The sequence below is a fragment of the Hyperoodon ampullatus genome (genome assembly GCF_949752795.1).
Source record: "Hyperoodon ampullatus genome assembly, chromosome: X".
Classification (NCBI taxonomy): domain Eukaryota; kingdom Metazoa; phylum Chordata; class Mammalia; order Artiodactyla; family Ziphiidae; genus Hyperoodon; species Hyperoodon ampullatus.
Window position 1 is genome coordinate 43,129,019 of NC_136913.1, and position 23,136 is coordinate 43,152,154.

Below are 23,136 nucleotides of genomic sequence, written 5' to 3' on the forward strand. Positions count from 1 at the left end.
ATTTATCACAGGGTGGGCCACATGTCAGTTCTGATTTAATCTGCACAGCCACCCTGTAGGGAAGGTACTCTTTGTATTTTCATTCTACGGATGAGGAAGCCAGGCCCCCAGCAGTGAAGCAGTTTGCCTCAGGTCCCACAGCCCGTGAGTGGCACAGCAGAGCTGGGGTCTGAACCTGGACAGCTGAACCCCAGAGCCCACATTCTAGCTGTTTCCTGAGCTCTCCCTTAGTGTTAGCAGTCCTGATCTGCTCCTCTGTGTCTTTCTTTTTCATCCTTGTATGTGTATGTTTAATTTCCCTTCTGTTGTTGAACCTGATGAGGAAACTGAGGCCCAGAGGCATTAAGGCTGCTGCCCAAGAATGCCCAGCACAGGCTCCCAGTCGCTTGGGAGAGGCACCACTGGCCTAGAGACTCTGCCTCGCCTGGTCCAAATCCCAAATTGCATCTGCAACTTCCCTCTGCCTTAGGTCATCCAGGAAGCTTTCCAAATCCCACGGCCATGCCTTTTGGTTTCCACCCCAAGTTACTGCTCCACTTATGGTCTAGCACACATGGTTGGGGTTTGCTCAGACCCCAGTCCTTCACAGTTTCGTACTTGTGTCATGGGTCTCTCTTGATGCAAGCCGGAGGGCAGTCCCTTTGCAAAGGGCCAGAATTGCTTGCCAGCTTTCCTTGCTCTGTGGCTGCACCAAGCCTGTTGTCAGACTACCCCTGCCCACCACTCTTGAGCTGCTGGCTCGCTTGCTCTCTTGCTCTTCTCCACCCCTGAGGGTCGTTATGCTGCCATGCTTCACCTTGCACCATGCCCCTTTTCTCATTTGACTCACTCTGCAAGTCTGGGGCTGAAAGCTGAGACTGGGTACTGGTGTGGGGCTGGGGCTGTGGTCACTTGGGGGAAAGCCCTGAGAGACAGAGAGGAGACAGTGTGTGCACATCCCCTATGACCCTCCGGGGTCCTGGAGGCCTCCAGCCAGCCCCAGGTACCCAGTAGCCCCCTCGTGCTGAGCTTGCTCCAATCCGTATCTCCCCGTACAGATCCGTGGCCAGCTGCAGTCCCACGGCGTCCAAGCACGGGAGGTCCGGCTGATGCGGAACAAATCCTCAGGTGAGCTTTTGTTCTAGTGCCCTCCTCTTCCGCTGGCCAGCCTCAGCCTCCGAGTCTCCCTCCTGCCTCTGCCTTTTCCCTCACCCTCCCTACCCTGCCTTCCTGCCACAGCTGGGAATGGGCAGCTTGGGGGTACCCTCTTCTTCTCTCCCCCTCATCCCACTCTCCTCACAGCTCCGGCCAGTAGCCTCTTGTGCGAGGCTGTCAGGGAGGGGGTGCAGCTCTGAGATGAGCTGAGTGCTCCCCGGGGGCAGGGCCAGGGCCAGGCTCCGGGGAACCTCCTCTTTGGGACTCTTGAGTACCTGAGATGGTAACCCCATCCCCCCAGTAGCCTCCCTTCCCTCTCCTTTCTTCTCCTTCCCCTGCGCCTTGCTCTCCCCCACATTCTTCTGGTAACAGCCTCTGACCAGAAAGAGGTCTGACATGGCCCCACCCATGTGTCCCAAGAGGGGAGGCAGGGGATGGCTCTCGTCCAAGGGTGCATCCCAAGGAGCAGCCAGGATCGCTGGCCTCGCTTATTCCCTCCCTCCCTCTTGCAGGCTGCTTGGAGCTGGCCTGAGGTTAGTAGGGTGGTGGGGGGTTGTCTCTGCAGGACCTCTGGCTCAGGCTCCCCAGGGCAGGCACAGTGGGGCCTCGTTCTGCCTGGGCTTCTCTCTGCATCTCAGTCTCTCTCCCCCCCATGCCTCCATCTCTCCATCTCTCTCTCTTTCTCTCTCTCCATCTCTCTCTCTCCTCTCTCTCTCTCTCTCTCTCTCTCTCTCTCTCTCTCTCTCTCTCTCTCTCTCTCTCTCTCCCCCCCTCTCTCTCTCTCTCCCTCTCTCTCCCTCTCTCCCTCCCTTTCTCTCTCTCTCTCTCTCTCTCTCTCTCTCTCTCTCTTTAATTATGCCATTCCATCCTCCTGTGCATCCTGATGGTTATTCTTTTGGAGATCAAGCATGCCCCTCAAGTCCCGCCGTGTCTAAGCCCCCACTGTGTGTGCACCTCCAAAGAAGGAGCTACTTCCCTGTGGTATCAAGCCCTGGATCCTTTTCCCAGCCCTGGCCAGGCCTGGAGTCTCTCTTGATAGCATGTAGGTCTTGCTCTGCTGTACCCCAGCCAAGCTGACAGGATTCTGGTCTCCCTGAGGCAGTGTCCCAGGTGCAGCCCTCTCTGTGGCCCTGGGCACTTCTCCCAGGCACCTGCTGATTCTTTAAGATCTACCTGGACGATCCTGGCCCCCATTCTCCTGCTGTCTTGGAGGACCTGGACTGTAGGTGGCTGTAATCTTCCCAGCTTGGCCCTGAGGTGGCTCCCTGGTGAGGCCAACCTTCCCTTGGACTGTGGTGAGGCTGAGGTGACCTTGTGTCCCTAACTCCCTCTGGTTCCTGTTGGGCCTAGAGCCTTCCAAGCCTCCCCGAGCAGCCTGGCCCAGCTTCTCTTTTGCTCCTTTGATTAAACACCTGTTACAGGACCCCTCCTGGGCTGCCCTGGCCTTGTGCTGGGCCCCGCCGTTTGGTTATTTATTCTGGCCCATGTGAAGCCAGCTGCCTTGCCCTTCTGTCCTCCTTCCTGCTCTGGAGACCTCTCTTGTACCCTTTCCCTCCCAGCTCCTTCTCTCCGTCTCTGTCACCCCAGGCTGTCCGGGCAGGTGTGCCTGAGCCCCATCTCTCTCTGTCTTTCTTCCCAGCTGGCGTGTGTGTATCCCCTGCCCCCAACCCCCCTCCAGCTCTGTTTTCTTCCCTCCCGCTTCCCTCTTTCCTGCCCCTCCCGACCATCTACCTTGCCTCCCACACCCTGGTCTTTCTTTGCTTCTCTCTCTCCCTTTCTTCCTTTTTCCTCTCCCCACTTCCCTCTCTGCCCCCCCAGTCCTCTCCCCTCGGGTCCCGCCCCCGGGAACGCCGTGTGTCCAAAGCTGTTGACTAACCCACTGCGTCTGTATCTGAATGCTGTCTCCAGGTCAGAGCCGGGGCTTCGCCTTCGTCGAGTTTAGTCACTTGCAGGACGCTACACGATGGATGGAAGCCAATCAGGTTGCTTTGCCGCACTTGAACCCCCCCCCCAAACAAATACTACTTTGTAATCGAGCGCTCCCCATCGCCTGATTCTTACGGACACAGTTCCCTGCCCTGTGGCCCTGTGTCCCATTCCCCCACCCCCTCTCTCTCCCCCTTCCTGACCCTCACTATCTCCTCTTCCCATCTCTCGCTACCCACTGGGCTTCCCATCAGGAACCCACACTCACCACTGGCCCTTCCCACTGGCCAGGCATTAGCTCTGCCTCTCTTCCTCTCCTGGCTGAGCTTTCAGAGAAAGGGCTGCCTTGGGGGGTGGGGTGGGGGTGGGGTTTTTCCACCTAAGTTCCCACTCCCCGGGGGACCGCCCTGCTCTGGGGTCAGGCAGAGCCAGGACTCTGTTCCACTCTTGGGCACCGCTGGAAGTCCAGCCATTGGGGAACTTAGCTGTTGGCACACTAACTAGCAAGTCCTGTTTTGCCAGCTCTGTCCCTGCATGTGAGTTCGGTCCTTTGATTTCCACGGGACAGGCCAGCACCCCTCTGTTGATCGAAAGTACCAGTCAGGAGCGATGGTTTCATTCACCAGGACCCACTTCGGTCACCCCACCCCTCCCACTGCACCTAGCCCCCACAGGAGTCACCACTTGCCCCACTCCGCTAGGGACAGGCCTGCCCGCTCAGCGAGGAGCCGTGCTGTCCGGGAGGGAGGGGAGCCTGCTCCCCCAGCCTGGCACGGGCTCCCAACCCAGCAGCTTTGGGACCTTCGGAGACCCAAAGCTTCTGCTCGCCCACCCAGAGCCCAGCTCACTGGTGTGGGGCACTGAAGGAAAGCCTCAGGGGAGGAAGGGGCGATGTGGTGGAAGGGAGGCTCAGCAGGGGCGGCCCTGGGGCCATCTCTGCCGGTCCACAGGCTAGTGCCATGGGCCCAGGACCGAGCCAGCCACGGGAAGACAGCCTCACAGCAGGACCGTCCATCTTTTAAATATGGCTCTTTCTTTTTCCCCTTCTCCAGCACTAGTGCGCGTGCGCTCTCTCTTTCTCTCTTTCTCTCCCCTCCTCTCCCTCCCCTCCCGTCCCCGTCCCCCCTCATCCCAAGTGTAGCCTGTGTAGTGCTGGCCCTGGGTGTGGCCTGGCAGTGTCAGGGCCGAGTGGGGGTTTCCCCCGCTGTCCGGCAAGCTTCGGGCAGCCGAGCACTGTGTGCCTGGTGGCGTGTGTTCACGTGTGTGTGCGCGTGCCCGGAAAGGCAGCAAACAGCTGCGCCCGAGGGCTGTGGCGCTTTCCCTCCCTCCTTCCCTTCCTTCTTCCCTCGTCAGTTCTCCGACCTCCCTCCGTTCCCTGTCCCTCATCCATCCAGCTGAAGGGCTCGCTCACTCTCTTCTCCTGTGCTGAGACGGTGCGTGGGGCACTGCTGCCCAGGCCTCACTGTGCTCTGCTTTTCCCCGCAGCACTCCCTCAACATCCTGGGCCAGAAGGTGTCCATGCACTACAGCGACCCCAAGCCCAAGATCAATGAGGACTGGCTGTGTAATAAGGTACAGGGGCGGTGGCAACGTCTCTGTCTCCCCGGGGCCTCTGAGTGGCGTGGGTGTGGAGGACTGGCTCAGCTCAAGCAGCGCTGCTCCTTGCCACCCACCCACCAGTTTGTACTGAGCTTTCACTTGGCGCCAGGCTCTGCCCTCATGCGGCACGATCTTGCCTGAAGCCCCAGTAGACTTGAGACAGATGTTTATGTAAGTGACTAGTGACAGTGGAGGCATAATGTGATCTATAAAATGTGGGCTTCAGAACCAGACTAGCTGAAGTTAGACTCTCCCAAATCTGCCTTGATTTTCGTCAGGGTATTTAACCTCTCTTTGCCTCACTCTCCCCATCTCTACGACGCAAATACCAATGACCCCGCTCCCCAAAGGTGGTTGGGAGGATTGAAATGTGGTGATGAGAGGGTAACACTTGGAATGACACCTGGCCCGCCGTTAACAATGTTCAGTGTCAGCGCTTGTCCTGAAGGAACGTGTAGGGTGTTCTGAGAGCCTGTGTCAGGTGACCCCCACCTCTGACAAAGCCATGTCTGCCTGAGACTGAGGGTACAAGCTGTAGATCTCTGCAGTCATATTCCCTAAGAGGAGGCTGAGGCTCAGAGAGATGGAACCTTGAGTTGTGCCTTGCTCCTGATCGTGGGCCGTGGATGCCACCGTGAGTTCAGATCTCCCCTGGGGCCAGCCTCACAAGCAGCCTTGGGACTCTACAGCCTCACCTCCTGCAGCCGGCTGGCGGCCCTGAGACCTAAGGGGAGACCTGAGAGCTGGCGGAGGCCCTCTCCCCAAGAGGAACTCTGCCCAGTAAGGGGAGTGGTTCCTGCTTATTTCAAAACCAAAAAAGTAGTATCAGAAGGCGGGTGTCCAACCTCTCTGGAGAGGACTCCATCCCTCCTGTATTTTCAGATACTCCTTGAAACTAGGGGATTCTCTTCTTTTCTCTCCTTTATCCACCACATCCTGTTGCTCTCCAGCCTTGTCACTTCCATCACAGAAATGCCCCCTCTTGCCATTCCCACTGCTCAGGCCAGTCCTCACCTCCTCCCCCACACAGTCGCCACAGGCCCCTCTCTGGTGTGCTGGCCTCTTGCCTCTTTCTCCCACTCCCTCATTGGTGACATTCCTCAAAACCACTTCTGACCACGTCCCTCCTCCTCTGCTGAAAACCCCCACAACTCTGAGCTTGAGTGTGACCACCCTCTGGGATCTAGTGTCACCTCCCCTGTCCAGCCTTTGCTTTTGCCTCTCTCCTCACCGTCCTACACAAAATCTCTTGCTGCCTCTGCCAGCAGTCGCTTCCCAGCAAAACCAAACCAAACTCTTGGACCTCCCAGATCAAACAGCCTTGCTGACTGTACCCAGCTGAGTGAGCTGGGCCTCTAGGCCTGCTCCCCTCCCAGAGCCCCTGGGGGGGGACCATTTCCACAGACTCACCTGCTGCCCCTCTGTGCTACGTCTGCTCCCCACTGTTAGGCCAGGAGGGCAGAGGCCACGTCCTGCACGGAGCCTGGCACGGGAGCAGTGCTTAGTACGTGACCATGGATCACAGATAGAAATGGGGTGAAAGCTGGGGGTCTCCAGAGGCTGCAGTATCCCCGGCAGATTTATTTCTCAAGAGCGGCAGGATCCAACCCAGTCCTCGAGATGAAGGGGGGGTGGGAGTCTGGCAACAGAGGGGCTGCTGGCTTTGAGGGATAGAAATAACGAAGGTTTCTGAATAGGGAAGTACATTTTGGGAAGAGGAACCTACCAAAGGGACTTTGGAGGTGGGGGCATTTCTGGGAGTTGGTACCTCAGAGCAGGCGGCAGTTGGTAACAGAGGTGGGGGGGTTACGGATTCCCGAGTTGAGGGGTTGGCACTGAGAACAAATCTGAGACCATGTAAAGGGAAGATTCACGGGACCGAGGATGACAGCCAGAGCCCCGAAGCCCCCTGCCACCCCTGACCCTGGGACCTTCCCGGGGCGTGGCGGGTTCCCTGGGGGATCTCTGGATCCACGTTTGGAGGGCGCAGTGGAAAGCCCCACCCCCTCTGATAGCCTGGCCTGTGCCTCACAGTGTGGCGTCCAGAACTTCAAACGCCGTGAGAAGTGCTTCAAATGTGGTGTACCCAAGTCAGGTATGGCCCTCCTAGCTCCCTCTTCCCTGGGACGCTGCTGGGAAGGGGGAGAACGGGGAGGGGCCAGTGCTCTGGGAGGAGGGAGACCAGCCTGGGAGCCCCTCCCCCTTTGTCACTGGCCTGTCTTCTGCTGCCCCTGACAGAGGCAGAGCAGAAGCTGCCCCTGGGCGCAAGGTTGGATCAACAGACACTACCGCTGGGTGGTCGGGAGCTAAGCCAGGGCCTGCTGCCCCTGCCACAGCCCTACCAGGCCCAGGGAGTGCTGGCCTCCCAGGCCCTGTCACAGGGCTCGGAGCCGAGCTCAGAGAACGCCAACGACAGTGAGTCAGTTGTTCCTTCCTTCCTCCCTGCCTTAGGGTGTCTAGGTTGGGCTCTCCAAGGCCAGAGAGATGGTGGTGACCAGGACTTCATCCTCCCAGGGGCCTCTGCCTGGTGGGGGGCAGACACGTAATGTAGGGAGAGCAGAGGAAGAGCATTGCCAAACTCACCTCTGGGGGTGTGTTGAGAAGGTTCTCAGCAGGTGGGCGACTGAGCTGGGACTTGGACTGACAGGCAGAGTTTATCTGCGAGGAAGAGGTGAGGGGAAGCAGCAGGCGCGAGGACGCGGAGGCCAGGGGAGAGGGAGCAGTGGGGAGCCACGAGAGGGTAGGGCCGGAGCGGAATATCAGGGGTGCTCCCTAATGCTGGGCCCCTTCCTGCAGCCATCATTTTGCGCAACCTGAACCCACACAGCACCATGGACTCCATCCTGGGGGCCCTGGCACCCTACGCAGTGCTGTCCTCCTCCAACGTACGCGTCATCAAGGACAAGCAGACCCAACTGAACCGTGGTTTTGCCTTCATCCAGCTCTCCACCATCGTGGTGAGGGCGGCACAGGGGGGGGCCGGGCAGCCAGGATCCCGGCCCCCGGGGCAGGGAGGAGGGACCCTGACCCTAGCCCCCCACCGCGGCCCCAAGCCTGGAAATGGGGCAATGGAGCCGGGGACCTCCCCGGGCCTGACCCTTCTGCCCCTGCCCCCCCACCCCGCCTCCCCCAGGAGGCAGCCCAGCTGCTGCAGATCCTGCAGGCCCTGCACCCGCCGCTCACCATCGACGGCAAGACCATCAACGTTGAGTTTGCCAAGGGTTCTAAGAGGTCAGGGCCCCCACCTGTGTCCTTTCCCAGCTTGCCCCCCAGCTTGGGGCCTCCTGTCTCACTCCCAGTCTCTGACATCCTCCCCAGGGACATGGCCTCCAACGAAGGCAGTCGCATCAATGCTGCCTCTGTGGCCAGCACTGCCATTGCCGCGGCCCAGTGGGCCATCTCGCAGGTACTCAGAGACTCCTCTCCACCCCAGCATCCCTGTACCTGGGCCGCCTCCACCCTCCCGCTCCCTCTCTGCAAACAGGAGGGCTGGCTTGCTGTTTTTGGCTTCCTGTGGCCCCGAAAACCTCTCACAGTGGTCGCCGGTGGGGGGCTGTGGGGTCCTCACTGCAGCTCCCTTCCCAGGCACCTCCTCCCCGGCTTTCCTTTTCAGCGCCGTCGCGGCTGCTTGTCTGCTCTGTTTGGTAGTTGTAGATCATCCTGAATTGTTACAACCTTTCTTGATAAAAGGGAATGTATAAGTGGCTGTAAGAAAATTGGCAGATGAGAATAAAGAAGGGGAGGATGGTATCTTGCTTGGTCTGACACCCAACACATGTATCACGCGACACACGTACCACTGTCAGCCCTGGGAGCGTTTTGGCGCATGTCTTTGTTCCAGTCTTGTTTTTGTCACCACCCTGCTCTGCTCTGGCCGGGTGGCCCTTGTTTGAGGGCTGCATGCTTTCTGTCAGCAGACACTTGCTTCACCTGTGGGCAGACGTCTCTTAGCCGGTTCCCCTCCCCTCTGTGCCCCCTCCTCTGCTAATGAACCCCTCCCACCTGCCCCTCAGGCCTCCCAGGGTGGGGAGGGTGCCTGGGCCACCCCCGAGGAGCCACCGGTCGACTACAGCTACTACCAACAGGATGAGGGCTATGGCAGCAGCCAGGGCACAGAGTCCTCTCTCTATGCCCATGGCTACCTCAAGGGCGCGAAGGGCCCCGGCATCACTGGAACCAAAGGGGACCCAGCCGGAGCAGGTTAGCCTCAGCATCTCTCCCTGAGCCCATGGTGGGGACCAGCAAGCATAGGGTCCTGGGCCCTGCCGTTCACGTTCTCCTTTTTCCCTGTCCCCCTTTACAGGTCCCGAGGCCTCCCTGGAGCCTGGGGCAGACTCTGTGTCCCTGCAGGCTTTCTCCCGCACCCAGCCTGGTGCCACCCCTGGTGTCTACCAGCAGTCAGCAGCTGAAGCGAGTGGCAGCCAGGGCACTGCTGCCAACAGCCAGGTGAGGAAAATCAAGGGAGGTCCTGGGGGCCATGGGGGCACTGGTAGACACTGAGCCCTGTTCCCCTGTCTTGCCCCGTGACTAGTCATACACCATCATGTCACCCGCTGTGCTCAAATCTGAGCTCCAGAGCCCCACCCATCCCAGCTCTTCCCTGCCACCAGCCACGAGTCCCTCTGCCCAGGAGTCCTACAGCCAGTACCGTGAGTAGCCATGGCCTACGGTGAGGGGGTGGGGAGTTCCTTAACAAAGCAGAGAGGAGTGCGACCCCCTCTTCCCACTCTCCAGCTGTTCCTGACGTCTCCACCTACCAGTACGACGAGACATCTGGCTACTACTATGACCCCCAGACTGGCCTCTACTACGACCCCAACTCTCAGGTGATAGGGCAGTCTGGGGAGTGGGCGGGGTCTGCAGTCCCCTCCTCGAGGCCTTCCCTCACGCCCCTTCTCCCCCACCTCCCCCAGTACTACTACAATGCTCAGAGCCAGCAGTACCTGTACTGGGATGGGGAAAGGCGGACCTATGTTCCTGCCCTGGAGCAGTCAGCTGATGGGCATAAGGAAACGGGGGCGCCCTCAAAGGAGGGCAAAGAGAAGAAGGAAAAGCACAAGACCAAGACGGCCCAACAGGTGAACACTGGGAGTCCAGCAGTCACTGGCTGGCCGTTAGGTGTCTTCTGATGAATGCCATTCTGTCATCTGTTATCCTCCGCTGCCAAGGGAGGGGATGGCGGTGGATGTGCACGTGGGCAGTACTTGTGCTCAGGAGAGACCAGGCTCCCGGTCCAGCTCTGCTCTTTGCTGCGTGACCTTGAGCCAGGGCCGTCTCCCTACCAGGTACATGGTAGGGCTGCCCACCTCCCTGAGGTGGCCAGTGCCATCCAAGTGTGCCCTGTCTGCTTTCCCACCCCCTGGTGGGAACCTTTGTGCTGTTGGTGGCAATGTGGGCTGGTGGGGGCACGCCTGAAGCCAGGCTAGCCCTTCCTGTGGAAACAAATGCACATGCATGCTCCTTTGGGCCCAGAACCACACCTGAGGGTGGGTCCGCGTCTGTCTGTGTATATATAGCCCAGAGAACTTCTCGCGGGCCCGTAAAGGGGTGGGCAGGAAGACAACCATCGCAGTGTTCTGTGGTGGTGGGCAGTTGGAGGGAACCTCAGTGTCTTGTCTGTGGAGGAAGAATATGACAGTCTGGGTGCAACACTTAGAAGCAAGAACTACGTGTTCCTTTGGCAGCCCGGTAAATTCTAAAAATGGTGTTGTGCCTGGGGGTTGGGGTTGGGCAACGACATGGAACGTGGCATAGTATCACACGTGTAAATTAAAATTATACACAGAGCAAGCCATTCTTTGCATTTTAGAACGATAAAATGAAAACACGCGGCAAACCTAATAGCGTGGGTGCCCATGAGGAGAATGGGGGCACAGCCGGGGAGGGACGTGCTGAGGAGCACTGATGACAGGATGACAGAGGAATGGGGACTTTCACCTCGGCCTCTCTCACCTTCTGCTTGAGGCTGCAGGGCAGGAAGGGGCGGGCTGCTGCAAGGGCCGAGGTTGGAGTTGGTGACCCCAGCAGTCGGAGGATTCCTAAGAGCCTCACCCCCACCCTCGCCCCTAGATTGCCAAGGACATGGAACGCTGGGCCCGCAGCCTCAACAAGCAAAAAGAAAACTTCAAAAACAGCTTCCAGCCCATCAGTTCCCTGCGAGACGATGAAAGGCGGGAGTCGGCCACTGCAGATGCCGGCTACGCCATCCTCGAGAAGAAGGTGTGTGTGGCTGTCCATCCGCGCCCTGCCCCCAGTCTCGTCATCCCTTTGGTCCTTCCTTGGAATCTCTGAATTTCTGTGTTCCTCCACCCCAGGGAGCACTAGCCGAGAGACAGCACACCAGCATGGACCTCCCAAAACTGGCCAGTGATGACCGCCCAGTGAGTGCCCAGGGCGGAAAGAAGGGCGGGGCTCTGAGCTAGCCAGGCCTGATCTCTCGCCCTCACCTTTTACAGAGCCCACCGAGGGGGCTGGTGGCAGCCTACAGCGGGGAGAGTGACAGCGAGGAGGAGCAAGAGCGCGGGGGCCCGGAGCGGGAGGAGAAGCTCACTGACTGGCAGAAGCTGGCCTGTCTGCTCTGCCGGCGCCAGTTCCCCAGCAAGGAGGCACTCATCCGCCACCAGCAGCTCTCCGGGCTCCACAAGGTGACTGAGGGAGGCTTGGCCAGGAACCCTGTCCTGGCCCGGCCCAGCCGCTTCACTCCTCCTCCTGTCCTCCTTGCAGCAAAACCTTGAGATTCACCGGCGAGCCCACCTGTCAGAAAATGAGCTGGAGGCACTTGAGAAGAATGACATGGAGGTGAGGTGTGACCCACTCCTGGGCTCCATCCCTCGGTTCCTTACCAAGCACTCCATCCATGCAGGCAGCACTCCTGGGCTCCATCCCTCGGTCCCTTACCAAGTGCTCCATCCGTGCAGGCAGCTGGCGCTCAGGTTCCTCAGCTAGACACAGCCTGGCTGCCATCAGCCACCTCACGTCTTGTCCCTGCAAGGCTTCTTCCCGATGCCCCCATGCTGGCTGCTGGCATTCACAGGACCACAGATCTGTTCGCCAGATCTAGCTCCCTGTGGGGGCCCCCCAGCTGTGCCCATGTTTCCTGCAAATAGCGATCAGCTCCTTCATTCTCACACACACTCTTTCAGCAAATGAAGTACCGGGACCGCGCAGCTGAACGCAGAGAGAAGTATGGCATCCCTGAGCCGCCGGAGCCCAAGAGGAGGAAGTATAGCGGCATGTCTGCGGCCTCTGTGTGAGTGCCCGGGGCCAGGTCGGGGACCTGGGGCCGGCAGGCCAGTCGCTCACACTGTGCCGCTGTCTCCTGCAGGGACTTTGAGCAGCCCACGCGGGATGGGCTGGGCAGTGACAACATTGGCAGTCGCATGCTCCAGGCTATGGGCTGGAAAGAGGGCAGTGGCCTGGGCCGCAAGAAACAGGGCATTGTGACTCCCATTGAGGTGAGTCTGCGGGGATCCCATCCCCATCCTCCAGTACTCTCTGCTGTAGCCCTGGCCCCTGCCCAACCTGACAGAGTCTGCCTCCCTCACACAGGCCCAGACACGGGTGCGGGGCTCCGGCTTGGGTGCCCGAGGCAGCTCCTATGGGGTCACCTCAACCGAGTCATACAAGGAGACGCTGCACAAGACAATGGTGACGCGCTTCAACGAGGCCCAGTGAGCAGCTGCAAGACCTACTTATACTTATGTTGGGTGTCCAGCCTGGAGCGGGGGTGAATGAAATTGTTGGGTGGTCAGAGCGGGGGCCCTGCACCTGTCTACCATCCCAACCCCTTATCCAGAGAGGCCCTGACCAAGTCAGACTTTTGAGTTGGTGACTTTTATTGGAAAACTGGGCTGGGTTCATGTATTTCTTTTTGTAATAAAAGCTGAAAAGTCTGCAGCTTGCATGTCTCTTTCTCATGTCCCAGAGTGGTTTGTGGCCCACACAGATACAGGGACATAAACACAGATGGACAAGATCTTGGTCACAGCCCCTCACCATTATCGGGTCCAGCAGGTCATGCTGTACCAGGAAACCAAGCACCACCAGGGCACCGTCAGGCTTGAAGACCCTCTGGGTCACAGCCAGGACTAGGAACCCCCCATCCCCTGGCCTTGCCACCCCGCAGCTGCACTTGCTGTACGGCTGCAAGGCTAAACTGTACTTGGGTCTGGGGACAATGCCTGAGGGCATCTCTGAGTGAACAACGATAGGCACTCTGGCGCCAGTGGTGCCCTCAACAGGCTGAGGAGGCCAGAGGTGTGGAGATAAGAGAATCAGCCTGCCAGTCCCAGGGATGCCCCACCAGTTGGGTCCACCCTCGTCCCCATCCGCTCCGTGGCTTTTACCACAGCACCCTATCCCTCCAGTCCCACTAACCAATCTACACCCTGTGATTCACAAGTATGCGTGTGCTCTCAGCACAGGTCTGAGTGCAGTGGAACACGAAGCTGGGGCTGCCTTCTCCGGGCCTTGGGAGGCTGGGCTGTGAAACGGGGCCAGGAACCGCCCCTCCCCAAAACATACATGCTTTTAAGACAAGAAGGTGGAAGGGAGGTAGTGTAGGAAGAGCAAGTGGTTCAAAGCCCCTCCTCCCTCACTTAGTAGTCTGCATTGTGACATCACCCTACACAAGTTGTAAGGAGAGGGATGAAAAAGCCCGAGGCTGGTGTAATCTTGATCCCCAAAACAGATGAGATAATTCAAGAAGAGAACATTTCAAGCCACTTACACCTGTAGATTAAAAATCCTTAATAAAGTCTTAGCTACGGCTTCCCTGGTGGCGCAGTGGTTAACAATCCGCCTGCCAATGCAGGGGACACGGGTTCAAGCCCTGATCCGGGAAGATCCCACATGCCGTGGAGCAAGTAAGCCCGTGCATCACAACTACTGAGCCTGCGCTCTAGAGCCTGTGAGCCACAACTACTGAGCCCGTGTGCCACAACTACTGAAGCCCGCATGCCTAGAGCCCATGCTCCACAGCAAGAGAAGCCACCACAGTGAGAAGCCCGCTCAAGGAAGAGGAGCCCCCGCTTGCCGCAGCTAGAGAAAGCCTGCACACAGCAACAAAGACCCAGTGTGGCCAAAAAGAAAGGAATACATTTATTAAAAAAAAACTTAGCTAAATGAATCCAATATTATATTTAGCAAATACGTTTTGATCAAATAGTTTATCTCAGGAGTGCAAAATTGAGTCAACATTAGGGAAGTTATATATGTAGTGCACTACATTAACAGACCAAAAGTAAACAAATGTAACAATCTCAACCACAGAAAGAGCATTTGATAAGGTTCAAGAATCCGTAAGTCCATACTTACAGAAATTAATGGATAAAAGAATAAATACGTGGAGGAGAAGAGAAATATCTCCTATACAGTAGAATGTCAACTAATAATCATGGCACAATGATGATGTTCTGTTAATGTTATGAAATCTCTGGGTGCTAAAGCTAGCGGTTATACTTTGATGTAAACAGGATATTTACACAGATTCAAAGTATCTCTCCACGAGATATATGTTAGTTAATTCCAAAGGGGGAAAATAGTATCTTTACAGTAGAGAAACCTGGCAGATACCATCTTAATGAGGGGAACAAAGTGAACATTATCAGTATTAAAATCCTGAGCCATCTGATAGGATGAAATGAGGAGACAGCATCACTTTTGTGATATTCCCAGGCAATATGCAGAGCATGAATCTAACCACAAGGAAACATCAGACAAAGCCAAACTGAGGGACAGTCTACAAAATTCCTGGCTTATAATCTTCAAAAGTGTCAATGTCATGAAGGTCAAGGGAGCACTGAAGAACCGTTCCAGATTGTAGAAGACATCCCATTTGAATGTTCAAATGTTACCTCCTGGCTACCCCATTTAAAGTTCCAAACTCTGCCCTGCCATACTCCCTATGCCCCTTTCCTTGCATTCTTTTTCTCCATGACATTTCTCAATTTCTAACATACTATAAGTTTTCTTACTTTTCTGTAGTCTCCTTCACTAGAATGAAAACATCACGAGGGAAGGGACTTTTGTCTGCCTTGCTCACCACTGTGTCCCCAATGCCTCGAACAGGGTTTGGCACATACCAGACCATGGAAGCATGAATAAATACACACACCACAACTGTTCAAATCATTCTCATCCTCAAGACTCCATTTTTTAAAACAAAATGGCTAATACATAAAGAGTCCCTAGGGACCTCCCTGGTGGCACAGTGGTTAAGAACCCACCTGACAATGCAGGGGACATGGGTTCGAGGGAAGATCCCACATGCGGCAGAGCAACTAAGCCCGTGCGCCCCAACTACTGAAGCCCGCGGCGCCTAGAGCCCGTGCTCTGCAACAAGAGAAGCCACTGCAATTAGAAGCCCACGCACTGCAACGAAGAGTAGCCCCTAGAGAAAGCCCGCGCACAGCAACGAAGACCCAATGCAGCCAAAAATAAATAAATAAATACATTTATAAAAAAATAAAAATAACGAGTCCCTAAAAATCCATAAGAGGTACAGCAACCCAATAGAAAATGGATAAAGGAAACAGAAAATTCCCAGAAAACAAGAACTGCAAATACCTTTAAATCTATGAAAAGATGCCCAAGTTCACGCCTAATAAGAGAAATACACATTATAATTACACCCGATTGGCAAACATCCAAAGGCTTGACAATCTGCTCAGTGAGGCTGTGAACCAGCTGCACTCTCATACGTGGCTGGGGGCAATGCGAATGGTACAAATCTCACCCCCACTTCCCCTTTCTCCCTGCTTTCTGACCTCCACAGGCTTTTGTTCAAGCTGTTCCCTCCGACTGGGATGCCCTTCCCTCTCACTTGGGAAAGTCCAAACTCCAAATCCTGCCTCAGTTACTCCTACTGATCCTTTTGAAGGCAATCAATTCTTCAGAGAAGTCGGCCACACCCACGGCTTCAGTTGCCACCTCTGATGGCCCCCAAATCCATCCACAGAAACTCAGATCTAGTCCCCAAACTGTTCACTCAACCAACACATACCAGACCGTGGATATCTAACAGGCATCAAAAATGTAACACATCTGGGGACTTCCCTGGTGGCGCAGTGGTTAAGAATCCGCCTGCCAGGGCTCCCCTGTGGCGCAGTGGTCGAGAGTCCGCCTGCCGATGCAGGGGACACGGGTTCGTGCCTCGGTCCGGGAAGATCCCACGTGCTGCGGAGCGGCTGGGCCCGTGGGCCATGGCCACTGAGCCTGCGCGTCCGGAGCCTGTGCTCCGCAGCAGGAGGGGCCACAACAACGAGAGACCCGCGTACCGCAAAAAAAAAAAAAAAAAAAAAAAAAAAAAGAATCCGCCTGCCAGTGCAGGGCACGCGGGTTCGATCCCTGGTCCGGGAAGATCCCACATGCCACGGAGCAACTAAGCCCGTGCGCCACAACTACTGAGCCTGCGCTCTAGGGCCCGTGAGCCACAACTACTGAGCCCGCACACCTAGAGCCCCTGCTCCGCAACAAGAGAAGCCACTGCAATGAGAAGCCCGTGCACCATAACAAAGAGTAGCCCCCGCTTGCACAAACTAGAGAAAGCCCACGCGCAGCAACGAAGACCCAACACAGCCATAAATAAATAATAAATAAATAAAGTAACGTCTGAAAACCAACTCCCGATTTTGCCCCATGCCTGCTCCTAATGGAGTATTTCCCCTGTCAATGACAACCCCATCCTTCCAGCAGCTCAGGCTAGAAACCCAGGGGTCAGCCAGGACTCCTCTCTATTTTTCATGTGCTGTATCCGATTTCTCAGCAAATCCTGGTGTCTTTACCTTCAAAATCAATTCAAAATAGAACTCCACCCACTTCCTCTTTTACCACCTTGGTCTGACCCTCTCTCATCACTACCTGGACTCTTGCTACTGCCTTTTCTGCTTCCTCTCCCCCACCCCCACCCCCCCACACACAGTTTGTTCTCTCTCCACAGAGAGCAGCCGGATTCTAAAATATAATTTAAATAATGTGACTGCCCTACTTAAAATCCTTTTATGGCTCCCCATGGATCTTAGAATAAAAACCAAACATCTCAGCCTGGCTTACAATGCCCTGCTTGATATGGCCTCGGATCTCATTCCCAGTGCTCTCCCTTCCTCACTCCTCTCCAACTACACAGACATCTGCGCTCTTCCCAAATGTTTCAAGAACTTCCAGCCTCAAGGCTTTGCCCCTGATGTTCCCTCTGTCTGATGCTTTCCCCCCATGTTACACATGGTTTGCTTCCTCACTTTTCACAGGCCACCTCCTCAGAGAGTCATTTCCTGACTACTTCACGTGGGGTATCAGGGGAGGTCTCTCTGAGGTGAGGCAAACAATAAATCAGAAGGAAAAGATCTGATGGAACAGTGTTCTTAACTATTGCAAGGGCAGTAGTCTCCTTGCTATGTTCTTTGCTATATTCCCCGTGCCCTGCACTTAGTAGACATTCAATAAATCTTTTTCAAATGAGCAAATGTGGAGGATTTGAGGACAGGATATGTGATACAGAATTTGGGATAAGGTGATAAAGGCATTTTGTGTTAAATACCTTTGCTGTCACATCACCTTCTCAGGGAGGCCTTCCTTGACCACACTATCTAAAAATGCAACCTGTCCCCCACAGATTTCCCTTTACCTTGTTCTATTTTTCTCCACAGCATTTAGCAGTTATCACATATATATGACATATTTACATATATATTTAATTGTATATTCACATATGAATATAGACTATACACTATGTATTTAATATGACATTTATTATATACAGATGTAACTTTTTTTTTTTTTTTTTTGGCCACAACACATGGCTCGTGGGATCTTATTTCCCTGACCAGGGATTGAACCCCGGCCCTTGGCAGCGAAAGCGTGGAGTCCTAACCACTGGACCGCCAGGGAATTCCCTACAGATGTAAATTATTTACATATTGACACTGGCTATCATGTTATGTAAACTATGTAGTATTAACATGTACATTTTATTAGACACAATTTATATTATATTCACATGTATCTAATATAATTTTTATTTATTTGGTACGTTTATGGTCTTGTCTCTCTCTAGTCTGTCAGCTCTGTGAGGGCAAGGAAGAATCCCTAGCACCTGGCCCACAGCTCGAGCTCCAAAATGTCAAATGAATGACCTCCTTTGGCCACCTGAGCCTCAGCTTTCCCCTCTGTAGGATGGGTGTACCTTTCCATCTGGAGGTACCCCCATGTTCTGATCCCTTTTCCTACACCTCCCCCACCCAGAGGGCTGCTCCCGGAACTCCACAGCCCAGGTTTACATTTTCCCATACCCTGGGCGTTCATGCCCACCACGTGCACTAGGCGCCGGCCCGACCGGACTACCACCCCCAGCATGCCTCGCGCGTTCGTGAAGTACCACAACCCATAGGGGTATCTGGGTCTGACAAGGGCCCTGACGGCGCAGGAGCAAGGGGGCGCGCCCCTCTAGCTAAGCATCTGTGGTACGTCCCAAACAGGGGGCCCTCCAAGGCCCCGCGCTTCCGAGCTCCGCGGAAACTCTGGCTCTTCTTGTACAACGGAGGTGGTTCGCTCTTCCGTTGCCCCGTGGTTTCGGCTCATCTCCAGCAGGAAGGCGAGGCTTCCGCCCGGCGCAGGGGGTGAGCTGGAGCACGGTACCCCCAACCCCCTGGACAGCATTTGAGGGAGGGGGCTCAATTTCGGGGATCCCCGAATTGGCATATTTAGAGGCTCTGAGCCCGGTGTGGCATTTAGAGGTGGCTGTTTTTGAGGCGACCCTTAGCAAGTGGCGTTTAGGGACTCCGGGGTGGGACTTGGGAGTCTGTTTTAAGGAGCGTCCCTCGGAGGCAGGGTTTATACCCCTTGGAGACAGGGTTTAGGGGGATGTTTGGGGAGACCCTTAGGGTTCATGTATGAATAGTCTGTCCACGAGGCAGGATTTGGTGTGCTTCCCCACGGTAGAGGCAAAGTTTGAGGCTCCTGAACTCAAGGCGGAATTTTGGGGGGCTTGTTTCCAAGGAAAGGTCCTGGTGACGGTGGGAACGTTTGGGACCGACGTGGCATGTGGACGTATTGAATGGCCTTTGTGAACTCTGGTTTTATTATGATATCTCACCGCGCTTGGGTAAAAAAGGCGGAGAGACTAGACACATCTGGGCCCACAAGTTTTTTTTAGGAACAGGAACACCCAGCCCAGGCTGTGGAAGTAACACTGGAACCTAGTGTGCTAGGTTCTTCCCGAGGGGACAGTGTGCCATGGGGCCTTCATGGACCCTTCATGGACCGTGGCTTTATTCGTCATTCATAAGGAGGTGGGCTGTTGTGGAAGACCTTTTTTTTTTTTTTTTTTTTTTTTTTTGCTGTACGCGGGCCTCTCACCGCTGTGGCCTCTCCCGGACCGGGGCACGAACCCCCGTCCCCTGCATCGGCAGGCGGACTCCCAGCCACCGCGCCACCAGGGAAGCCCTGTGGAAGACCATTTTTGCCTTTTTCGCACCTGGTCGGTTGGAAGTGTCAGCATATGAATTATTCACGAGGGGGTGGATCAGCGTGCTGAAGGGGTGTGCTGAAAGGGGCGTTCTGCAGTCTGCCGGGCAAATTAGATCTCATTTATTAAGCGTAAAGGTGAGTAGCACCCCGAGTTTTCTGTGGCTTTTCTAGGGGCGTTGTGCATAATTCATGAGGGGCGTAGCTTTTACGGCTTCATCTGCATGATCCGCTGTTAGCTTTCCCTTAGAGGTTTCAGGATTTAAATTTTGCGTCTCAGAGAAGGGACGAGGCCTCGCTCATTGTTCATTCCCTATGGCCCAGTAATCCCAGATTATCAGCAAAGGCTCTAGATTCAAGTCCCAACGATCCTTGCCAGCTGTGTGATCTTTGGCAAATTTTTCTGTGAGCCTGAAAAAATGAGTAAGAGCATAATGATGATCAGATTAGTTTACACTCATTTAGCACTTTATTAGCCCGTTTAATCTCCACAACAATTCTAGGTGGTAGGTTATTATCGTCCCATCTTATAGATGAGGAAACTGGGACACCGGGAGACTAAGTAATTTGCCTAAGGTTACTCAGTCATTGAGTCTGAGTCTACAGTCCAGAGTCTGTAGTCTTAATCAAATGTCATAATGTCTCTCTCCCATCCACCCAATTCAATGGTACTACTACTACTGTTAGTCATGTAGCACCGTGTGCCAGGCACTGTTCTGAGACCTTTCTACATATTTATTCATTTAAACTTCATCACAAGGTAGGTTACTATTGTTCTCATTTTATGGGTGGGGAAACAGTGGCCCAGAGAAGTGAAGTGCCTGGTCCCAAGTAACACAGCTAGTCATCGGTGGATGGAAATGATTTTTGTGAGGGTTTAAGAACTCTCTAAGGAGGTCACCTTTGAGCTGAGACCTGAAGGACAAGAAGGAACCGATTTCCTGCTCTGCATTCCTGAGACCAGTGGCGCAGTGCATGGAAAGGGCACACCACAGGAACCACCACATAGTGGGCGATCAGTTAATGTGATCTGTTATTATTATTTGACAGAATCGTACTGGGTGCTTATCGTGTGTCTGGGGCTTTGGTATCCAGTCGTATCTCTGGTGACCTGGTAGTCTGTCCTACCTATTTAATGGACATTGGTGGCCTTAGCACTCTGTTTTCCAGTGTAATTCTGGAAGGGTGTTTCAAGGCACTATTTTTTAGATAATGTCCCAAGTTGGGGGTTTCTCTAGTGGCTGTGTACACCCTCACCCATAAGTAATTTTACATTAATATAAAATATATTTACATATCACCTTTAAATTAACATATAATACTTTAAAAATTTAACATTGCCCTGTGCCAGCACTGTTCTGAGCTCATTCCATAGTTCATATTCTCTGGTTTTCACAGTGACACATTTTGCCTTTACGATGTAGATGGGGTCTACTACTATCCCCATTTTACAGTTGTAGAAACTGAGGCACCTGCCAACGGTATGTGGTAAACCTGGATTTGGTTGGACCAAGGCAGCCCTGGTTCACGTGCAGTTAGTCAAGGGTGGGGAGGAGGCAGTTGCACTTCCCTTGGGTTTCCCCTGTGGTTCTGCAGCACCTTTCATTATTCATGAACGGGAAGGGGTGACCAAGTTGCCTCTCCTGGAGTACCATAATCCCTACTTGCTGGAGAGGGCTGTCTTGAGTGTATCTGTCCATGCAGTCTCATGCATAATTCATGAGTAACTGGGTGGGACCTTTTTTGGCCTCTGAGTTTCCAGGTTGGGCTGCTGCAGCATCAGCATTCATTATTCATGAGCTGGGGGAGTGTGTTTTCCCTGTGTTAGCCCTATTTCCCTGCTTAATGGGTATTAGATGCAGTAATGGGCGGAACTGTCTCTTTTGTTCTTGCCCACCGGGCCTCATGCATTACTCATGATAAGATGTGGCCTCGGTCTCCTTGGCTTCCAGGCTGCAGCAAGGTCATTCATTATTCATGAGCATTGGGGTGTGGCTTCCATGTTTTAACATTGGCTTTCTGGTTGCAGGGTGTTAGTCAACCAGCCACCCGGCCTCGTGCGTAATTCACGATCAGGAAGTGTGGACTTGATTCCTTTTTTGGTTTCCAGTGTAGCCTGGCTGTAACAATGTATTCATTATTCACCTTCCATGGGAGTGCCCTCTATGTCGTTTTACCTGTTTTCCTAGTTACTGCCACAGTAGCCACCAGGTGGAGCTATTCGCCTTCGAAGGAGTCACAGACAGGCAGGGACCATCATGCATGATTCATGAACGGGCGCGGCCTGCCTGCATCCGGGTTTCTGGGGGTGGGGCCCCCGGTTTTGTTCCGGCCCCGGGCTCAGCGGCCGCCATCTTGTGTCGGCGGCGGCTAAAGGGAAGGAGGTGCCAGGGACGAGCACAACCACTACGGCCTGAGGAGGAGAAGGCGGCGACGGCGATTCTAGGCGGCCCAGGCGGCAGGGAGGAGGAGGAGGAGGAGGAGAAGGAGGAGGGTGGCGGCCGGGCTTGGCTTCGGCTCCTAGAGGAGTTGGCGGCGTCGCGACCCGGGGAACCGGCATTGGTAACAAATGGCCTTTCTCAGCTTCTTGGCCGGGGCCAGGGGCTTCGGGAAGCATTGGAGGGTCTTGGGCCGGCGCAGGGCCAAGCTGACGTTGGGGCGGGCGGTGATGACTCGGACGCAGGGACCGTTGGAGAGAAGGGGGGGTAGATCTTGGGGCGGGGCCGACATTTCCCATCCGGGACCAGCCCAGTCCCTCGGGCTCCAAAATCTGACCTTAGGGTCAGACCCCCAGAATCTGCTTTTAGAGACTCAGGCCAACATTCCTAGTCAGTGACCTGACCCCATCCTGAGCCTTGCATCGCAGATCGGAACTTCCCCCAATCAGCAGTAGAGACTTACGGGATCAGCATTCCTGGTCAAAGCCTCCTACCAGTGTATGTCATTAAAGACCTTCCCCAGAATCTCTCTTCATTCACTCCTAGTTCCTCAGTATTTGCCCTCGCAGCTTTCAAGAGGGGCCAGACCTCAGGGAGGGTCCATTTGGCTTCATTTCTAAAAGAGTCTTTTCTAGCATCTTCCTTCAGAACCTACCCCCCCAACACACACACACACACACTCTCCGCCCCCCCACCCGCCCTCAGAGCTTTGAAGGAGTCTAGACCCTGTGAAAGGCCATTTGTGCTTGGCCTCCATGTCAGAGAGCACTCCCCCACATCTCAGAGGTCTCCCAACCCACCTTGGCCCAGCATCTTCCCTCCAAAACCTCTCCAGGCCAGCATTTCTATTCAGAGGTTTCCACATAGCACTCACCTTTAAAGACTCCTTTAATTCCTAGAATCTGCCCTTAGAGACTTCCTTTACGTTAAGAGAACGCACCCTTTTTTATGGTCCCAGTATTCTCTTCAGAGAGTACCTCTTGCAGGCCTCAGCATCTCCCCCATCAGACACTCATAACCCCCAGTATCTTCCCTCAGAGCCTCCCAGGGGACCAGACACCAGGGAGGAACTGTTTGGACATATAATCCTCCATCAGAGATCTCTCTGCCAGCATCTGTCCTTGCAGACCCTGTTGGCTCCTGGTCCCTTCCATCAGAGTCTTGCCTCTCAAATCCCACGCTTCACTCAGCCTCTGCCTTCAAAAGCCAACCAGGGTTTCAGCTTCTCTCACAGATCTCACATCAGGCCTAAGAATCTGCCCTCAGTGCCTTTCAGGATTCCAGCATCTTCAGTTAGGCTTTCAGCTTCATAGGACCCCAACATCATTGTCAGTTGTCCCTTCCCACAACACGTCCAATTCTCCATCAGAGTAGGAAACCCCTTTCTCTGCATCTACTCTCCGAGCCTCCATGGGGTCCCACATAATTGGTCAGAGAAACCCAACCCCACCTGAGGACCTAGCCAGTATCTGCTTACTGAAGTTTTTAGGGCCAGAACTGTCTGGGCTCAGCCTCCCCTTTGCCCCTACTCCTCAGGGCAGCTGCAGTACCTAGCACGTACCAATCAGAGATCAACACA

At 54.8% G+C, this 23,136-nt stretch overlaps 1 protein-coding gene across 1 annotated transcript in view; it reads left to right on the forward strand.

The window, feature by feature from the left end:
* RBM10 (RNA binding motif protein 10) overlaps nucleotides 1-12,551 on the forward strand; it is a gene marked incomplete at its 5' end in the record, with an annotated part of 28,975 nt that extends 16,424 nt beyond the window's left edge. Inside the window, 19 exons of the mRNA XM_079727283.1 lie at nucleotides 1,038-1,107; nucleotides 3,043-3,116; nucleotides 4,546-4,632; nucleotides 6,694-6,754; nucleotides 6,898-7,074; nucleotides 7,456-7,616; nucleotides 7,793-8,065; nucleotides 8,673-8,859; nucleotides 8,963-9,105; nucleotides 9,191-9,308; nucleotides 9,394-9,485; nucleotides 9,573-9,737; nucleotides 10,729-10,878; nucleotides 10,974-11,039; nucleotides 11,115-11,303; nucleotides 11,383-11,457; nucleotides 11,802-11,908; nucleotides 11,984-12,113; nucleotides 12,208-12,551. Coding sequence (XP_079583409.1) covers nucleotides 1,038-1,107; nucleotides 3,043-3,116; nucleotides 4,546-4,632; nucleotides 6,694-6,754; nucleotides 6,898-7,074; nucleotides 7,456-7,616; nucleotides 7,793-8,065; nucleotides 8,673-8,859; nucleotides 8,963-9,105; nucleotides 9,191-9,308; nucleotides 9,394-9,485; nucleotides 9,573-9,737; nucleotides 10,729-10,878; nucleotides 10,974-11,039; nucleotides 11,115-11,303; nucleotides 11,383-11,457; nucleotides 11,802-11,908; nucleotides 11,984-12,113; nucleotides 12,208-12,333 — 2,451 coding nt within the window. The 3' untranslated portion in view covers nucleotides 12,334-12,551. The remainder of the gene's footprint in view (nucleotides 1-1,037; nucleotides 1,108-3,042; nucleotides 3,117-4,545; nucleotides 4,633-6,693; nucleotides 6,755-6,897; nucleotides 7,075-7,455; nucleotides 7,617-7,792; nucleotides 8,066-8,672; nucleotides 8,860-8,962; nucleotides 9,106-9,190; nucleotides 9,309-9,393; nucleotides 9,486-9,572; nucleotides 9,738-10,728; nucleotides 10,879-10,973; nucleotides 11,040-11,114; nucleotides 11,304-11,382; nucleotides 11,458-11,801; nucleotides 11,909-11,983; nucleotides 12,114-12,207) is intronic.
* Between the last annotated feature and the right edge of the window lie 10,585 nt (nucleotides 12,552-23,136).